The sequence below is a fragment of the Mobula birostris genome, chromosome 6 (genome assembly GCF_030028105.1).
Source record: "Mobula birostris isolate sMobBir1 chromosome 6, sMobBir1.hap1, whole genome shotgun sequence".
NCBI classification, from domain to species: Eukaryota; Metazoa; Chordata; class Chondrichthyes; order Myliobatiformes; family Myliobatidae; genus Mobula; species Mobula birostris.
Genome location: NC_092375.1, coordinates 120,029,512 through 120,042,878, shown reverse-complemented (window position 1 = coordinate 120,042,878; position 13,367 = coordinate 120,029,512). Strand labels below are relative to the sequence as shown.

At 39.4% G+C, this 13,367-nt stretch overlaps 1 protein-coding gene across 3 annotated transcripts in view; it reads left to right on the top strand.

The window, feature by feature from the left end:
• The window catches only part of pcnt (pericentrin), a 232,774-nt gene that overhangs the window by 91,612 nt on the left and 127,795 nt on the right, over positions 1-13,367 (top strand). For all 3 annotated transcript variants that reach the window (XM_072261173.1, XM_072261172.1, XM_072261171.1), the window contains exons 22-24: positions 2,851-3,009; positions 6,652-6,798; positions 13,193-13,323. In XM_072261173.1, coding sequence (XP_072117274.1) covers positions 2,851-3,009; positions 6,652-6,798; positions 13,193-13,323 — 437 coding nt within the window. The remainder of the gene's footprint in view (positions 1-2,850; positions 3,010-6,651; positions 6,799-13,192; positions 13,324-13,367) is intronic.

Here is a 13,367-nt window from a genome sequence, read left to right as displayed (position 1 = left end):
TTTCCTCCTAAATTGCATCTGCCTTTACACCAACAGCTACATCAATGACCTAACAACCTGGTTTCTGTCCCAGTGGCAACATAGTTAAAAGCCTCCCCAAAAGCTCTAGAAAACCTGACTGCAAGGACATTGGCCCCTGTCAAGTTGTGGTATAACCTGTCTCTTATGTAGAGATGTGCCTTCTCCAGAAGAGATCCCAGTGATCCACAAATATGAAACCCTGCACCAACTCTTCAGCCATGCTTTCAACTAACATATTGTGATTTTACCCTCAGTGGCCCTGTGGCACAGGCTGCAATCCAGTGATTACTACCCTTGAGCTAAAATCCTGCATTTTCCTTCCTTCCTAACTCCCCAAATTCACTCTTCAGGACCTCAGCCCTTTTCCTAGCTATGTTTTTGGTACCAATATATGTACTACAACTTCTGGCTGTTCACCCTCTCCCTTAAGAATGCTGTGACATCCAACCCTGGCATGTGGGAGGCCACATAACTTTTGGGAATCTCATACACATCCACAGAATCTCCTGTCTGTTCCCATAACCAATGAGTCTCCTATCAGTACAGCCTCTTCTCTCTTCCCTCTGTGGCACAGAAACAGGCCCTTTGGCCTATCTTGTCCATTCCAAACCATTAATATGCCTAGTTCTGTAGCCCTCCACCCCTCCCATCCAAGTACCTATCCAAATTTCTGTTAAATTTTGAAAGTGAACCTGCATTTGCCACTTGCATGGCTGCTCGTTCCACACTCTCACCACCCTCTGAGCAAAGTAGTTTCCCCTTGTGTTCCCCTTAAACATTTCACCTTTCACTCTTAACCCATGTCCTCTGGTTGTAGTCTCACCCAACCTCAGTGGAAACAACCTGCTTGCATTACCTGTCTATAGCCCTCATAATTCTGTATAGTTCTGTCAAATCTTTCCCACAATCTTCTGTGTTCTAGGCAATGAAGTCCTAACTTATTCAACCTCCTGGCAACATCCTTGTAACTTTTCTTTGCACTCTTTCAATCTTTATATCTTTCCTGTAGGTAGATTGACCAAAATTGGACACAATAGTCCAAATTAGGGGTGGTGGGATGGAGTTGAGTCCCTACCAAAGGAGGTGTAAGGTGCTCCTTCCCTCTGCTAGGCTGCAGGTTACCCTTGGGCAAGATGTAGCACCTGCTTGGCCTCCCCACCTCCCTCCCCCACGCCCCCCCATCCAGATCAGGGTCACATGAAGCCATGGAAGCAGGTGGTGGATGGTCGTACGAGCAGCTGGTGCATATCACAATTGCTGGTTATGTGACCACTGTTGCCAGGCAGATAATCTCTGGAGAGTATTGATAATGTTTGGGGTCACCCATCTTGCAAAGACACTGCCCAGAAGAAGGCAATGGCAAACCACTTCTGTAGAAAGATTTGCCATGAATAATCATGGTCATGGAAAGACCATATCACCCACGTCATACAACACGGCACATTACAAATGAATGAACACCAAATTGGGCCTCACTAACAGACAATTTCAACATAATATCCCAATCACTGTGCTCAGTACATTCATTTATGAAGGCCAATGTGTCAAAAGCTTTCTTTACAACCGTGTCTACCTGTGATGCCACTTTCAAGGAATGATGTATCTGTATTCCCAGATCCCTCAGTTCTACCTCATTCCTCAGAGCCTTGCCGCTCACCGTGTAAAACCTACTGTGGTTGGTCCTCCCAGAGTGCAGATACTATATATAAATTCCTCACTTTTGAACTCAGTTCCTTAACCACTCAGATGCCTCTTTCCTTTACCACCTTATCAACCCATGTTGTCATATTGGGAGAGCTTTGAACTTGAACTGCAAGATCCCTCTGCACATTAGCACTGTTAAGGATCTTGCCATTAAGTGTATTACATCTTTACCTGTCATCGCCCAAAATGTAACATGCACATTTGGTCGAGTTAAATTCCATCTGATTTTCTCCTCTTCCCCCTCCCCCCGCCACCGGTATCTGTATCCTGCTATGTTTTTTTGGCATTCTTCTATGCTATCCACAACACCACCAACCTCCACATCTTCTACAAACTTACTAACCCACCCATCTACGTTTTCATCTTAGTTAATTATGTACTGTATATCACAAGCAACAGAGATCCTAGTACAGATCCCTGCAGAACACCACTGGTTAAAAACCTCCACCAGAATAAGTCACATTAACCCTCTATTTTCTATGGGCAAGTCAATTCTGAATCCAAGTGGGCAAATTCACTATGGATCCCATACATCTTGCTCCTCTGGAAGAATTTCTTATAAAGGACCTCGTTAAACATCGTACTAAAATCCATGTAGACAATATCCACAGCTTTGCCTTTGTCACTTCCTTGAAAAACTCAATCAGGTTAGTAAAATATGACTTGCCCTGCACAAAGCCATGCTGACTCCTTAATTAGGTCATCATTTTCCAAAGTCATAAATCCTATCCCTAAGAATCCTCTAGACTAACTTCCCTAACACTAACATGAGGCTCACCAGTCTATAGTTTCCAGGATTATCCCTATTTCCTTTGAATAATGGAACATTAGCAGCTGGTCTGTCCTCTGGGACTTTGCCTGTGGCTAGTGAGGACACAAAGATATCGGTATCCATTAGGCCTTGGGGATTATCCATGTAGTATAATCCCATCAAGTGTTTGTGCTTTTCTTAATTATGTCCCCTTTGAGTGCAGTTGTGTTACTGTCCTTTATTTATAACACAACTCACCCATTCCTCTATCTTTTCTGAAACGCCGAAATGCTGGAAAACAAAGCATCTATTCCTGTCCCTCTGAACAATTTGATGCCTCTGTTGACCTCGTTATTTTTATTTTTGACTGGTAGGTTCGTGCATGCAACTCAGAAATAAATCTAGTGCAACAGGAGCTGCAGTCCAACTTTGAAAAAGAGAAATCACAGCAACTACTGCAATTCCAGGAAGAGTTTGAACTCCTCAAGAGGCAGTCTGAGTTCTTGCTTACTCAGCAAATTAAGCAGCTGAAGGTAATGTACTTGAGGAATTAGGGATATTTTTTAATTTTTTAAAAGAAAAAGGTTTTTCTTGTATTTAAAAATACAATAAAATAAAAATTCTTGTAAAAAAATGTATTTTCTTGTTTTAATAGAGACTTGAATTATATTTCAAGTTCCTTCAACTGCCCTTTTCTTCAATGTAGCACCTGTAATCAAGAATGCAGAGTTGTAGGGCATACAAGTCTTTAAGTGGCATTGGACGTCTTTCTAATTAAATAGTTTGATTATATTTGACCAGTGTCTCATAACTTTGTAAGGTGATTTAAAAAAAAGCAACACTGATCTTTTCCCAATTGAAAATATAGTGTTTAATAATGTGAAGAAATAATACATCTGTCTTACTTGGACTGTGGTTTGTAATATAGAGCAGGACCTTGGGGATCTAGTTTATAATTTTCTGAAAATAGTGACACGATATGGCAGTGAAAAAGGCATTTGACAAGCAATTTATGAGGGTAAGTTGTAAAACAAGTTATTAAAGGGTATAGCTAAGTGAGTGGGGAACGTTTGGCAAAGGGACTAAAATGTGGTCAAATGCATTGAAAAGCATGATTTAATTATGTAAACTGCAAAATGCTGCTCCATGGGTAGGAGGGTGGTGGTGGTTCTGACTGCCTGGTAGGTTAAACAGATAAATAATTAGCAAGACAAATGAACTGCTGGCCTTCATAACAAAAGAAAGAAGTCTTCCTTCAAATGCATTGGACTTTGGTGCAACCACGAGGTTTTGTGTACAATTTTGGTCTTGTTCAAGGAATACATTTAATTATAGGCACTCAATTAATTCCGGTGATGAAAGAATGATTGAGAAGATTAGGCTTTTGCAGGTTAGCTTTTCAGTTCAGACACTGAGGATGTGTTCCAATATTGCTCTTGTTTCAGAATAAAGGGTCATTCTTTTAAGATAGAGATGCGCAGGAATTTTTTTTGTCTGATGGTTGAGAATCATTGTAGTTCTACATCATAAAAAATGTAGAACTTGAGCTACTGAATATATGCGAGAACAAGAAAAGCTTTTATTTTATAGGGGAGTGAAGACGTATGGAAAATGGGTGGTTAAGTGGAGCTGAGTCCCAGATCATTTAAGTATGATCATATCAAGTCCTATTTCTTACATTCTTATGCCAAAGATCTGAAAAACAAAGGTATAAATTTGTCAAAATTATGGCATGTGCCACTAGATGGACAGAGGACATTGAGGGTAGAGGCATAGTTTCAGATATACAAACGTGGTCTAATAGTTTTCCATTTACATTGTACATACAGGAGGAATATTATTCTAAGTTTAAAAATTGTGCCTGGCTGAAAACTAAAGTGCAAATTGCAGTTTTTGAAATGAAGTTGTAGTTAAATAGACCTTTTCAGAAAAGAATGGAATGTTGAAATAGTATTTTGAAAGTTACACATAGGGATAAAGTTCTAGCATTATAAACTTAAAATAAAATTGCAACATTAGTGGAAAAGATCACAATAAGCGACATTGTGTGGACTTTTTGCAGACTATACGAAGATAGTTGGAGGGGCAAGTAGTATTGAAGAGGTGGTCTGTAGAGGACTTAAACAGATTAGGAGAATGGGCAGAAAAGTTGCAGATTGAATACAGTGCAAGGAGGTGTATGCTTTTGCACGTTGGTAGAAGGAATAAAGTCATAGACTATTTCCTAAATGGGGGGGGGGGAGGAATTCAAAAATTAGAGGTGCAGAGGGTCTTTGGAGTTCCCATGCATGGTTCCTGAACGGTTAACTTGCAGATTGAGTTGATGGTAAAAAAAAAAAGCAAGTGCAAAGTTAGCATTCATTTTGAGAGAACTAGAATATAAAAAGCAAGGATGGAATGCTGAGGCTTTATCAGACATTGGTCAGGTTGCATTTAAGATATTGTGCGCAGCATTGGGCCCCTTATCTCTAAGAAATAATGTGCTGGATTTGGAGAGGGTCCAGAGGTTCTCGAGAATGATCCTAAAAATGAAAAGGTTAACGTATGCAGAGAGTTTGGTGGCTCTGGGCCTTTAAAATGAGAGGGGATCTCATTGAACCCTATTGAATATTGAGGAGTCTAGATAGTAGACGTGGAGAGGATGTTTTCTGTAGTAGGGGAGCCTCAGAATTGAGGGATATCCATTTAGAACAGAGATGAGGAATTTCTTTAGCCAGATGGTGATGAATCTGTCGAGTTCATTGCCATAAGTGGCTGTGATTGAGTCTGAGTATATTTAAAATAGAGGTTAATAGATTCTTGGTTTGTAAGGGCATCAAAGGTTATGGGGAGAAGGCTGGAGAATGGGGTGAGAGGGATAATAAATCAACCATGATTGAATGGTAGACTCAATGGGCCAAATGGCCTAATTCTGCTCCTGGTTATGGTCTTATTGTATACCTATCAGATCATTCTTCCCATTCACTCAGGTGAACATTGACAGGAGTGAGGGATATATAATCCTGAAATGTGTCTAATTTATTTTAATTCAGCATCATATTCAGAGCAGACATTGAATATTGAAATTTTTGTTCCTGTGCTGTACTATACTGTCTGTGAAGGAAGAATTGAAATTTCCTTCTAGCCTTTGAGTGACTCTGCTTGATTTAGAACAGGTAAATAGTGAAAAGTCCATAAAAAGTCCATTTTTGTTAAGTAAGGAGGCAATGCAGATCACTATTGGAGGAAGAATGTTAATATAAAGGATATTATTAGAATTGGGAATACTTTCCCAAAATGGCACTTGAACTAGTCGTTTGTTTATTACTTGGAAAGGAGGAATGGCAGACATGTTACATTAGAGAAAATAGTACCAGTTGGATTGCCATGCTCTGTACTTGGGAATGTTACAGATCTTAAGGTCTACTTTATTTCTATCTTTGACTATATCAAGCAGCACACATGATTTGATTATATCATTTTTTTTTCATTCACGTCTTTCACATATGACTAGGATTTGTTCAAGTTATCAATAGGGTAAGTTGTGGAAGTGACATCCATGTTTGTTGATGACTTTATGGTGTGGACCTGGTCCTCAAACCTTCATTGCCTGCAAATATATTTTAAATGCTGGTCCTGCGTTCTTGCATTCTTTGACAAGTGTTCATTTCAGACTGAATTCTTCAAGCTTTTGAAATGAAAATAATATACAAAGATGGATTTTTTTTTGTCCTTAAATAGGATGTATATCTTTTGCAGGGTGATATTCTATACATAATGTACAATTATCTTCCCTAACGATCTTGTTTAACATGTCTACTTGTATCTTCCATTGCCTTTATGTAGTTTTTGAAGTAAAATAGAAAACAAATTGAAAAGCCCAAGATTTGAAGTGGGGAAGAGAGTTAAAGAGAAATACTTTATCAGATTTGTATTTTATTTTAGTAAATGGGTAATAAGGTTTAATCCTGTCAACTGGTTGTCATGTTAGAGGAAACTTGATCTGACATATTCATTTCAATAATTTGTAAAACTCTTAAGTTTCCTAAAAATGAAATGGATATGAGATCAATGCCAGCAATATTTAAGTTATATTGTTTGGTTAAAAATCTGACTAATCATTGATCATAGTTCTATATCCTGCTGCATTTCAGAGTTGTCCTCTTAGAGTTATAATACTGTTACCTTCTGTACAGGATGAGTTTGAAGCTGAGAAGAGCAATGCACTCCAGGAATTGAAGGAGGTCTTCTCTCAGGAACAAGACAAAGCTAAACAATTGCACCAAGAGGAGAAAAAACAATTGTCTGCAAAGCTCCAACAGCAGACAGAGCTAAACAAACAGGTTAAGTTTTTGAAAGTCCTTGTGTGCGGTGTACTGTTTGAAGAAAAAACTGCTGAGTTTCATCTTTTTCAAGAAATTGTGCTGTATGCCTTGTGTTCAATTTGTACATATAAGCTCGCGTAAACAGAGGTAGTAATTTTGATGATTGAGGAATAAATATTGGTCAGGGCACTAGGAGACTGTTATATTTTGACTGATCATTGGCAAAGCTCAGTATTGACTGGCATTGCCAACATATTCTGCCTATGGCGATAGTCATGCCGACCTAAATGTATTCCTGGAAGTAGTGATTGTAATATGATTGAGTCAGTTTCAAATTTGAAAAGGAGAGGCTGATATCAGGTGTATCGATATTTCAGTGGAACAAAGGAAATTACAGTGGTATGAGAGAGGAACTGGCCGAAGTCGATTGGAAAAGTAAGCTAGATGAAGGGACGGTAGAGCAGATTTGGGTGAAATTCCTACAAGAAATAAGGAAAGTGCAGGAAAAATATATTCCAAGAAAAAAGAAAATCATGAATGGAAAAATGGCACAAATGTGGCTAACGAGAGAGGTTAAGGCTAAAATAAAAGCAAAAGAGACAGCATACAAGGAAGCAAAAATTAGTGGGAAAACTGAGGACTGAATGACTTTTAAAAACTTACAGAAGGAAACTAGGAAAGTCATTAGGAAAGAAAAGATGAATTATGAAAGGAAGTTGGCAATTAACATAAAAAGGATGCTAAGAGTTTTTTAAAATATATGAAGAGTAAAAGAGTGACACAGGTAGTTAAAGGACCGATTGAAAATGATGCTGGAGAAATTATAATGGGTAACACGAGATGGCAGGGGAACTGAATGAGTATTTTGCATCAGTCTTCACAGTGGAAGAAGACGTTAGCAACATACCCGAAAGCCAGAGGTCTCAGGGAATAGAATTAGGTACAGTCAAGATTACCAGAGAGAAAGTGCTTGAGAAGCTAAATGGACTAAGAATAGCTAAGTCTCCCTGACTGGATGAGGTGCACCCAGGGGTTCTGAGGGAGATGGCTTTGGAGATTGTGGAGGCATTGGAAATAATCTTCCAGGAATCAATAGACTCTGGCATTGGTCCGGATGACTGGAAGGTCGCAAATGTAGTTCCGCTGTTTAAGAAAGGAGGGAGGCAGCAAAAAGAAAATTACAGACCTATTAGTCTGACATTGGTAGTTGGAAAGTTATTGGAGTCGATCCTCAAGGACGAGGTTATGAAATACCTCGAGGTGCATGACAAGATAGACCCAAGCCAGCATGGTTTCATGAAGGGAAGATCCTGCCTCATCAACCTATTGGAATTTTTTGAGGTAATCTCAAATAAGATTGACAAGGGAGAGGCTGTGGATGTTGTGTATTTGGATTTTCAAAAGGCCTTCGATAAGGTGCCGCATAAGGGGCTGCTTAATAAGATGAGAGCCCACGGAATTATAGGAAAGATATTGAAATGGGTGGAGCATTGGCTGATAGGCAGAAAGCAAAGGGTGGGAATAAAGGGATCCTATTCTGATTGGTTGCCGGTTACTAGTGGTGTTTCGCAGGGGTCAGTGTTGGGGCCACTTCTTTTTACAATATATATTGATGATTTAGATTATGGATTAAATGGTTTTGTGGTTAAGTTTGCGGATGACACCAAGATAGGTGGAGGAGCAGGAAGTGTTGAAGAAACGGAAAGGTTGCAGAGAGACTTGGTCAGTTTAGGAAGGTTGGCAAAGAAATGGCAGATGAGATACAATGTTGAAAAATGTACGATTGTATTTTTTGGAAGAAGAAATAATCGGGCAGATTATTATTTAGATGGGGAGAAAATTCAAAAATTGAAAGTGCAAAGGGACTTGGGGGGTCCTGGTGCAGGATACCCTAAAGGTTAACCACCAAGTTGGATCGGCGGTAGGGAAAGCGAATGCTATGTTGGCATTCATTTCAAGAGGAATAGTGTATAAGAGTAAGGAGGTATTGATGAGGCTCTATGGGGCACTGGTGAGACCTCAATTGGAATACTGTGTGCAGTTTTGGACCCCCTACCTTAGAAGGGATGTACTGATGTTGGAGAGAGTTCAGAGAAGATTATGAGGATGATTCCTGGAATGCAGGGGCTAACATATGAGGAACGTTTGTTGGCTCTTGGACTGTATTCATTAGAGTATAGAAGAATGAGAAGGGATCTCATAGAAGCATTTCGAATGTTGAAAGGGTCGGACAGAGTAGATGTGGAAAGGCTGTTTCCCTTGGTGGGTGAGTCCAGTACAAGAGGCAACAGTCCTTAGAATTAGAGGGTACTTATTTAAAACAGAGATGAGGAGAAATTTTTTTAGCCAGAGGGTCGTGGATTTATGGAATTCGTTGCCATATACAGCTGTGGAGGCCCGATCATTGCGGGTGTTTAAGGAGGAGATTGATAGGTATCTAATTAGTCAGGGTATCAAGGGCTATGGGGAAAAAGCAAGAAATTGGAACTAGATTTGAGAGTAGTTTAGCTCATGGTGGAGTGGCAGAGCAGACTCGATGGGCCGAATGGCCTACTTCTGCTCCTTTGTCTTGTGATCTTGTACATGTTCTGTTTAAAGATGAACTTTATTTGTCACATGTACATTGAAACATAGTGAAATGTGTCATTTGTGTGGTATCAAATCAGTGAGATTGTGCTTGGGGCAGCCCACAAGTGTCATCACACTTCCAGCGCCATCCTCGCAATTACAGTAACTGCTGCATCCACAGTTAGCTAGATCTTCAAGATCTTTGATCCAGGGATAGAAACGGGAATAGCATTATACACTGTCATAACAGAGTCAAACTTAGAAGCAGCGTTCCGATGTGTGTACTTTCCTTGATTTTCCTGAGTTTGGGTGGCATTGTTGAACTTGCAGTGTGGCTGTAATAGATCTTCCAGTTTCCACAAACTGTAGCTCTGCACGCTGGTGATTAGAATATTGAACAGTACAGCACAGGAACAGCCCTTTTGCTGAATTAAGTTTCTGCTGATATTTACACTGATCCCTTCTGCCTGCAAATGGTCCTTATCCCTGCATTCTCTGCATACTTATGTGTCTATCTATGAGTCACTTTAATACTTATGCCATATCTGCCTCCACCACCACTTTGGGCAGCACATTCCAGACACCCCATCACTGATATTTTTAAAAAAGCATCTCCTGAACCACACATCTCCTTTGGACTTTCCTCCTCTCAACTTAAGTACATACACTCTAGTATTAAACATTTCCACCCTGGGAAAATGATACCTGCCATCTACTCAATCTATACTTCACAGTCTTATCAGGTCTCCCCTCAGCCTCTGCCCCTTCAGGGAAAATAACCCGTTTGTCCTCCCTTTCCTCATTGCACATACCCTCTAATCCCGGCAGTTTCCTGGTAAACCTCTTCTGCACTCTTTCTACAGCCTCGACTTCCTATAGTGAGGTGAACAGAATTGAATACAATACTCCAGATGTGGCCTAACTAGAGTTTTATAAAGGTGTAACGCAATTTCCTGATTCTGGAACCCAGTGGCTCAACTAATAAAATCAAACATGCTGTATGCTTTCCTTATCATCTTATCAACTTCTGTGGCCATTTTCAGAGAACCCAAGATCTTTCTGTACTGTAACGCTGTTCAGGATCCCGCATTAACTGTGTACATTTTTCTTTACATTTGATTTCCTTACAGTTGCCCAGATCAGATTTGATTTGCTACTTCCCTACTCCACTCGTATCTGCAACTGATCTATATCCTGCTGTATCATTTGACTATACTACACACAATGCTACCAATCTTCATGTCATCCACAAACCCATCCATTCATGTTTTCATCCAAGTTCTAAACAGCAGAGGCCCCTGCATGGATCCCTGTGTAACACCACTAGTCACAGACCTGATCAGTGTGCAGGCATGAATGATTCATAATGAGGGAAGTAACGATTGAAGTTGAACATTGTCTGATCAATAGAACATATTTAAAATCATAAGCAGTCTGGTTTGAGAATACCTCCAATATTTATTTAATCCAGACTCTTTGAGTTTGAATATCTTTTAAAAATCTTTTTTAGTCTCTCCATAAAATTGAACTCTTTTTAAAAAAAAAATAACAATTAAATTAGCATTATTTGTCATATGTGCATTGAAGCATACAGAGAAATGTGTTGTTTGTGCCAACAACCAACACAGTCTAAGGGTTGTGGTGGGGGCCACACACAGGTGTCACCATGATTCTGGCACCAACATAGCATGTCCACAATTTACTAACTCTTACTACCTGTATAGATTGGAACTGTGGATGGAAACCAGAGCCACATGGTCACAGAGAATGTCCTTACAGACAGTGGCAGGAATTGAACACATTGTTGACACTGCAAATGTTATGCTACTGTGCTGTCTTTCTTCTGATATGTTTCTACTAAGTCTCCCTCAGGCTTTAACATTTTCCAAAAGTCTGGCACCCATATTGAATACAGTAGTCTGACTGAGACTTAGTTTGTGTGTTATGAAGGCTTGTTTTCCTTGCCTCACAAGCAATAGATTCCATGAGTGCTTTTCCCCATGTGTCTATGTTTTACTGTCCTTTCTGTTAGTCTTTATTACCTAACAAATTGCACTTCACAATTAGCAGAATGAAAGGTATAATAGAGACTCAATAGAATGATAATTGTTAATCAGAAGAGGGGAGTAGCACAGGGAATTTATTTCATGGCCCTGGAATACAGTGGGTAGAAGGCAGGATGCAATAAAGAGATAAAACAAATAATCAGTTGCAAAACAATGCACGAGGGAAATAGAGTTTAAACTCATCCCTTCTATAATAATGACCTGCTGCCACAGTGCAGAGCAATGGTGGGATATTAACTGGCGTAGCCTTTGCATATAAGGTTCAAAGGGGTCGAATTTTTGAGGTGAACCAAGGAGAGCTTTTTGACATAGTATAAATCCTGCTGCAGTGATGGCCATCAAAGTTGGCAAATTGCTAAACAAAAGTTTTAAAGTTAAGAGCAAATTTATTATCAAAGTACATATACGTATATTACCATATAATATCTTGAGATTCATTTTCTTGCAGGCATTTACAGGGAAAAAAGTACAATAAAGTTTACAAAAAGCTATACATAGACAAAGACTGACAAACCAATGTGCAAAAGAAGACAAATTGTGCAAATAAAAATAATACTGAGAGCATGAGTTGTAAAGAATCCTTGAAAGTGGCAATCTCGCAAGATCCAGGTGACATTATGTATCCCTAACAAAGTAAAATCCTGCATATTTCAAAATATCTTTGTCATCCCTGTTTAAGGTTTGCATTACTTGTTTCAACAGAGGGCCTTTACTGTAAAATACTTCCCAGCATCTTATATATTGTTTATATTTCCTGTCCTCCTCTTTAGCCTCTCTGATAGGGCTACTATATTCAGTTCTCTGTCAATTCCCTTTTAAGTTAATTACTCAATTAAATGAGACTGTCTTGTTGCTCTGTCTCTTGTCACTCATTTTCACCCATAACAACATGTTGCCCAGTCTTGTGAAAATCTTTTATCTACTGTCTAACCCTGATAAGTCCCAGAACTGAGAAAGGAAATTGAGAACATCATTCAGATAAAACAATATGAAGGCGCGTACATTAATGATGTCAGTAATACGACGACTGGTTTTGTTCCTTTTTTTTATGCTGTCATTTTTAATCACAAGTCAAGATACTTAACCAGCTTCCTTTTTTTTAATAGAAATTGATAGTGGCATGGTCCATTATGATAAGAAATAGCCAAACCAGGAAAACAAGAGGAACTGAGAGTATAGATCTATAATTGCTTGAAAGTGATATCACGGATGGATAAGGTCGTAAAGAGAGCTTTTGACACGTTGGCCTTCATAAATCGAAGTATTGAGTACAGGAGTTGGGATGTTGAAGTTTTATGGCCAAATTTGGAGTACTGTATGCAATCTGGTCACCTACCCACTGGAAAGGTATCAGTAAACTTGGAAGAGTAGCAAAAAAATTACAAGAATGTTACCAGGACTAGAGGACTTCAGTTACAGAGAAACGTCAAATAGGTTAGGACCTCATTCCATGGAGCGTAGGAGAATGAGGGAAGATCTTATATAGGTATATAGAGTTATGAGAGGGTTAGATAAGGTGAATACATACAGCCTCTTTCCCCTGAGGTTGGGTGAGACTAGAACTAGGGTCATGGGTTTAGAGTGAAAGGTGAAATATTTAAGGGGAAACTGGTGGGGTGTGGAGCTCTTCTTTGGGGGTGGTGTGAGCGTGGAACAAAGTGGTGAAAGCAGACACAATCCCCAAGTTCGTTCATGCAGTTTTTGTTTTTTGTGTGAAAATAAGTAAAACCTGAGTGACCAATCTTTACATTTTAGTTTTTCTCTGGTTACTTCCTTAGCTGCAGAAAGAAATACAGGACAAGAGCTCGGAGCTGGATACTCTATTGGAGCGTCGAGATCGAGAAAATGAAGAAGGAGGCAATCTGGTTGCAATGCTGCGCTCAGACCTTGAACGAGTAACAAATGAACGGTAACTTTTGACATTTTTGCCTTTGCTTCTTCAGAAGACATTTT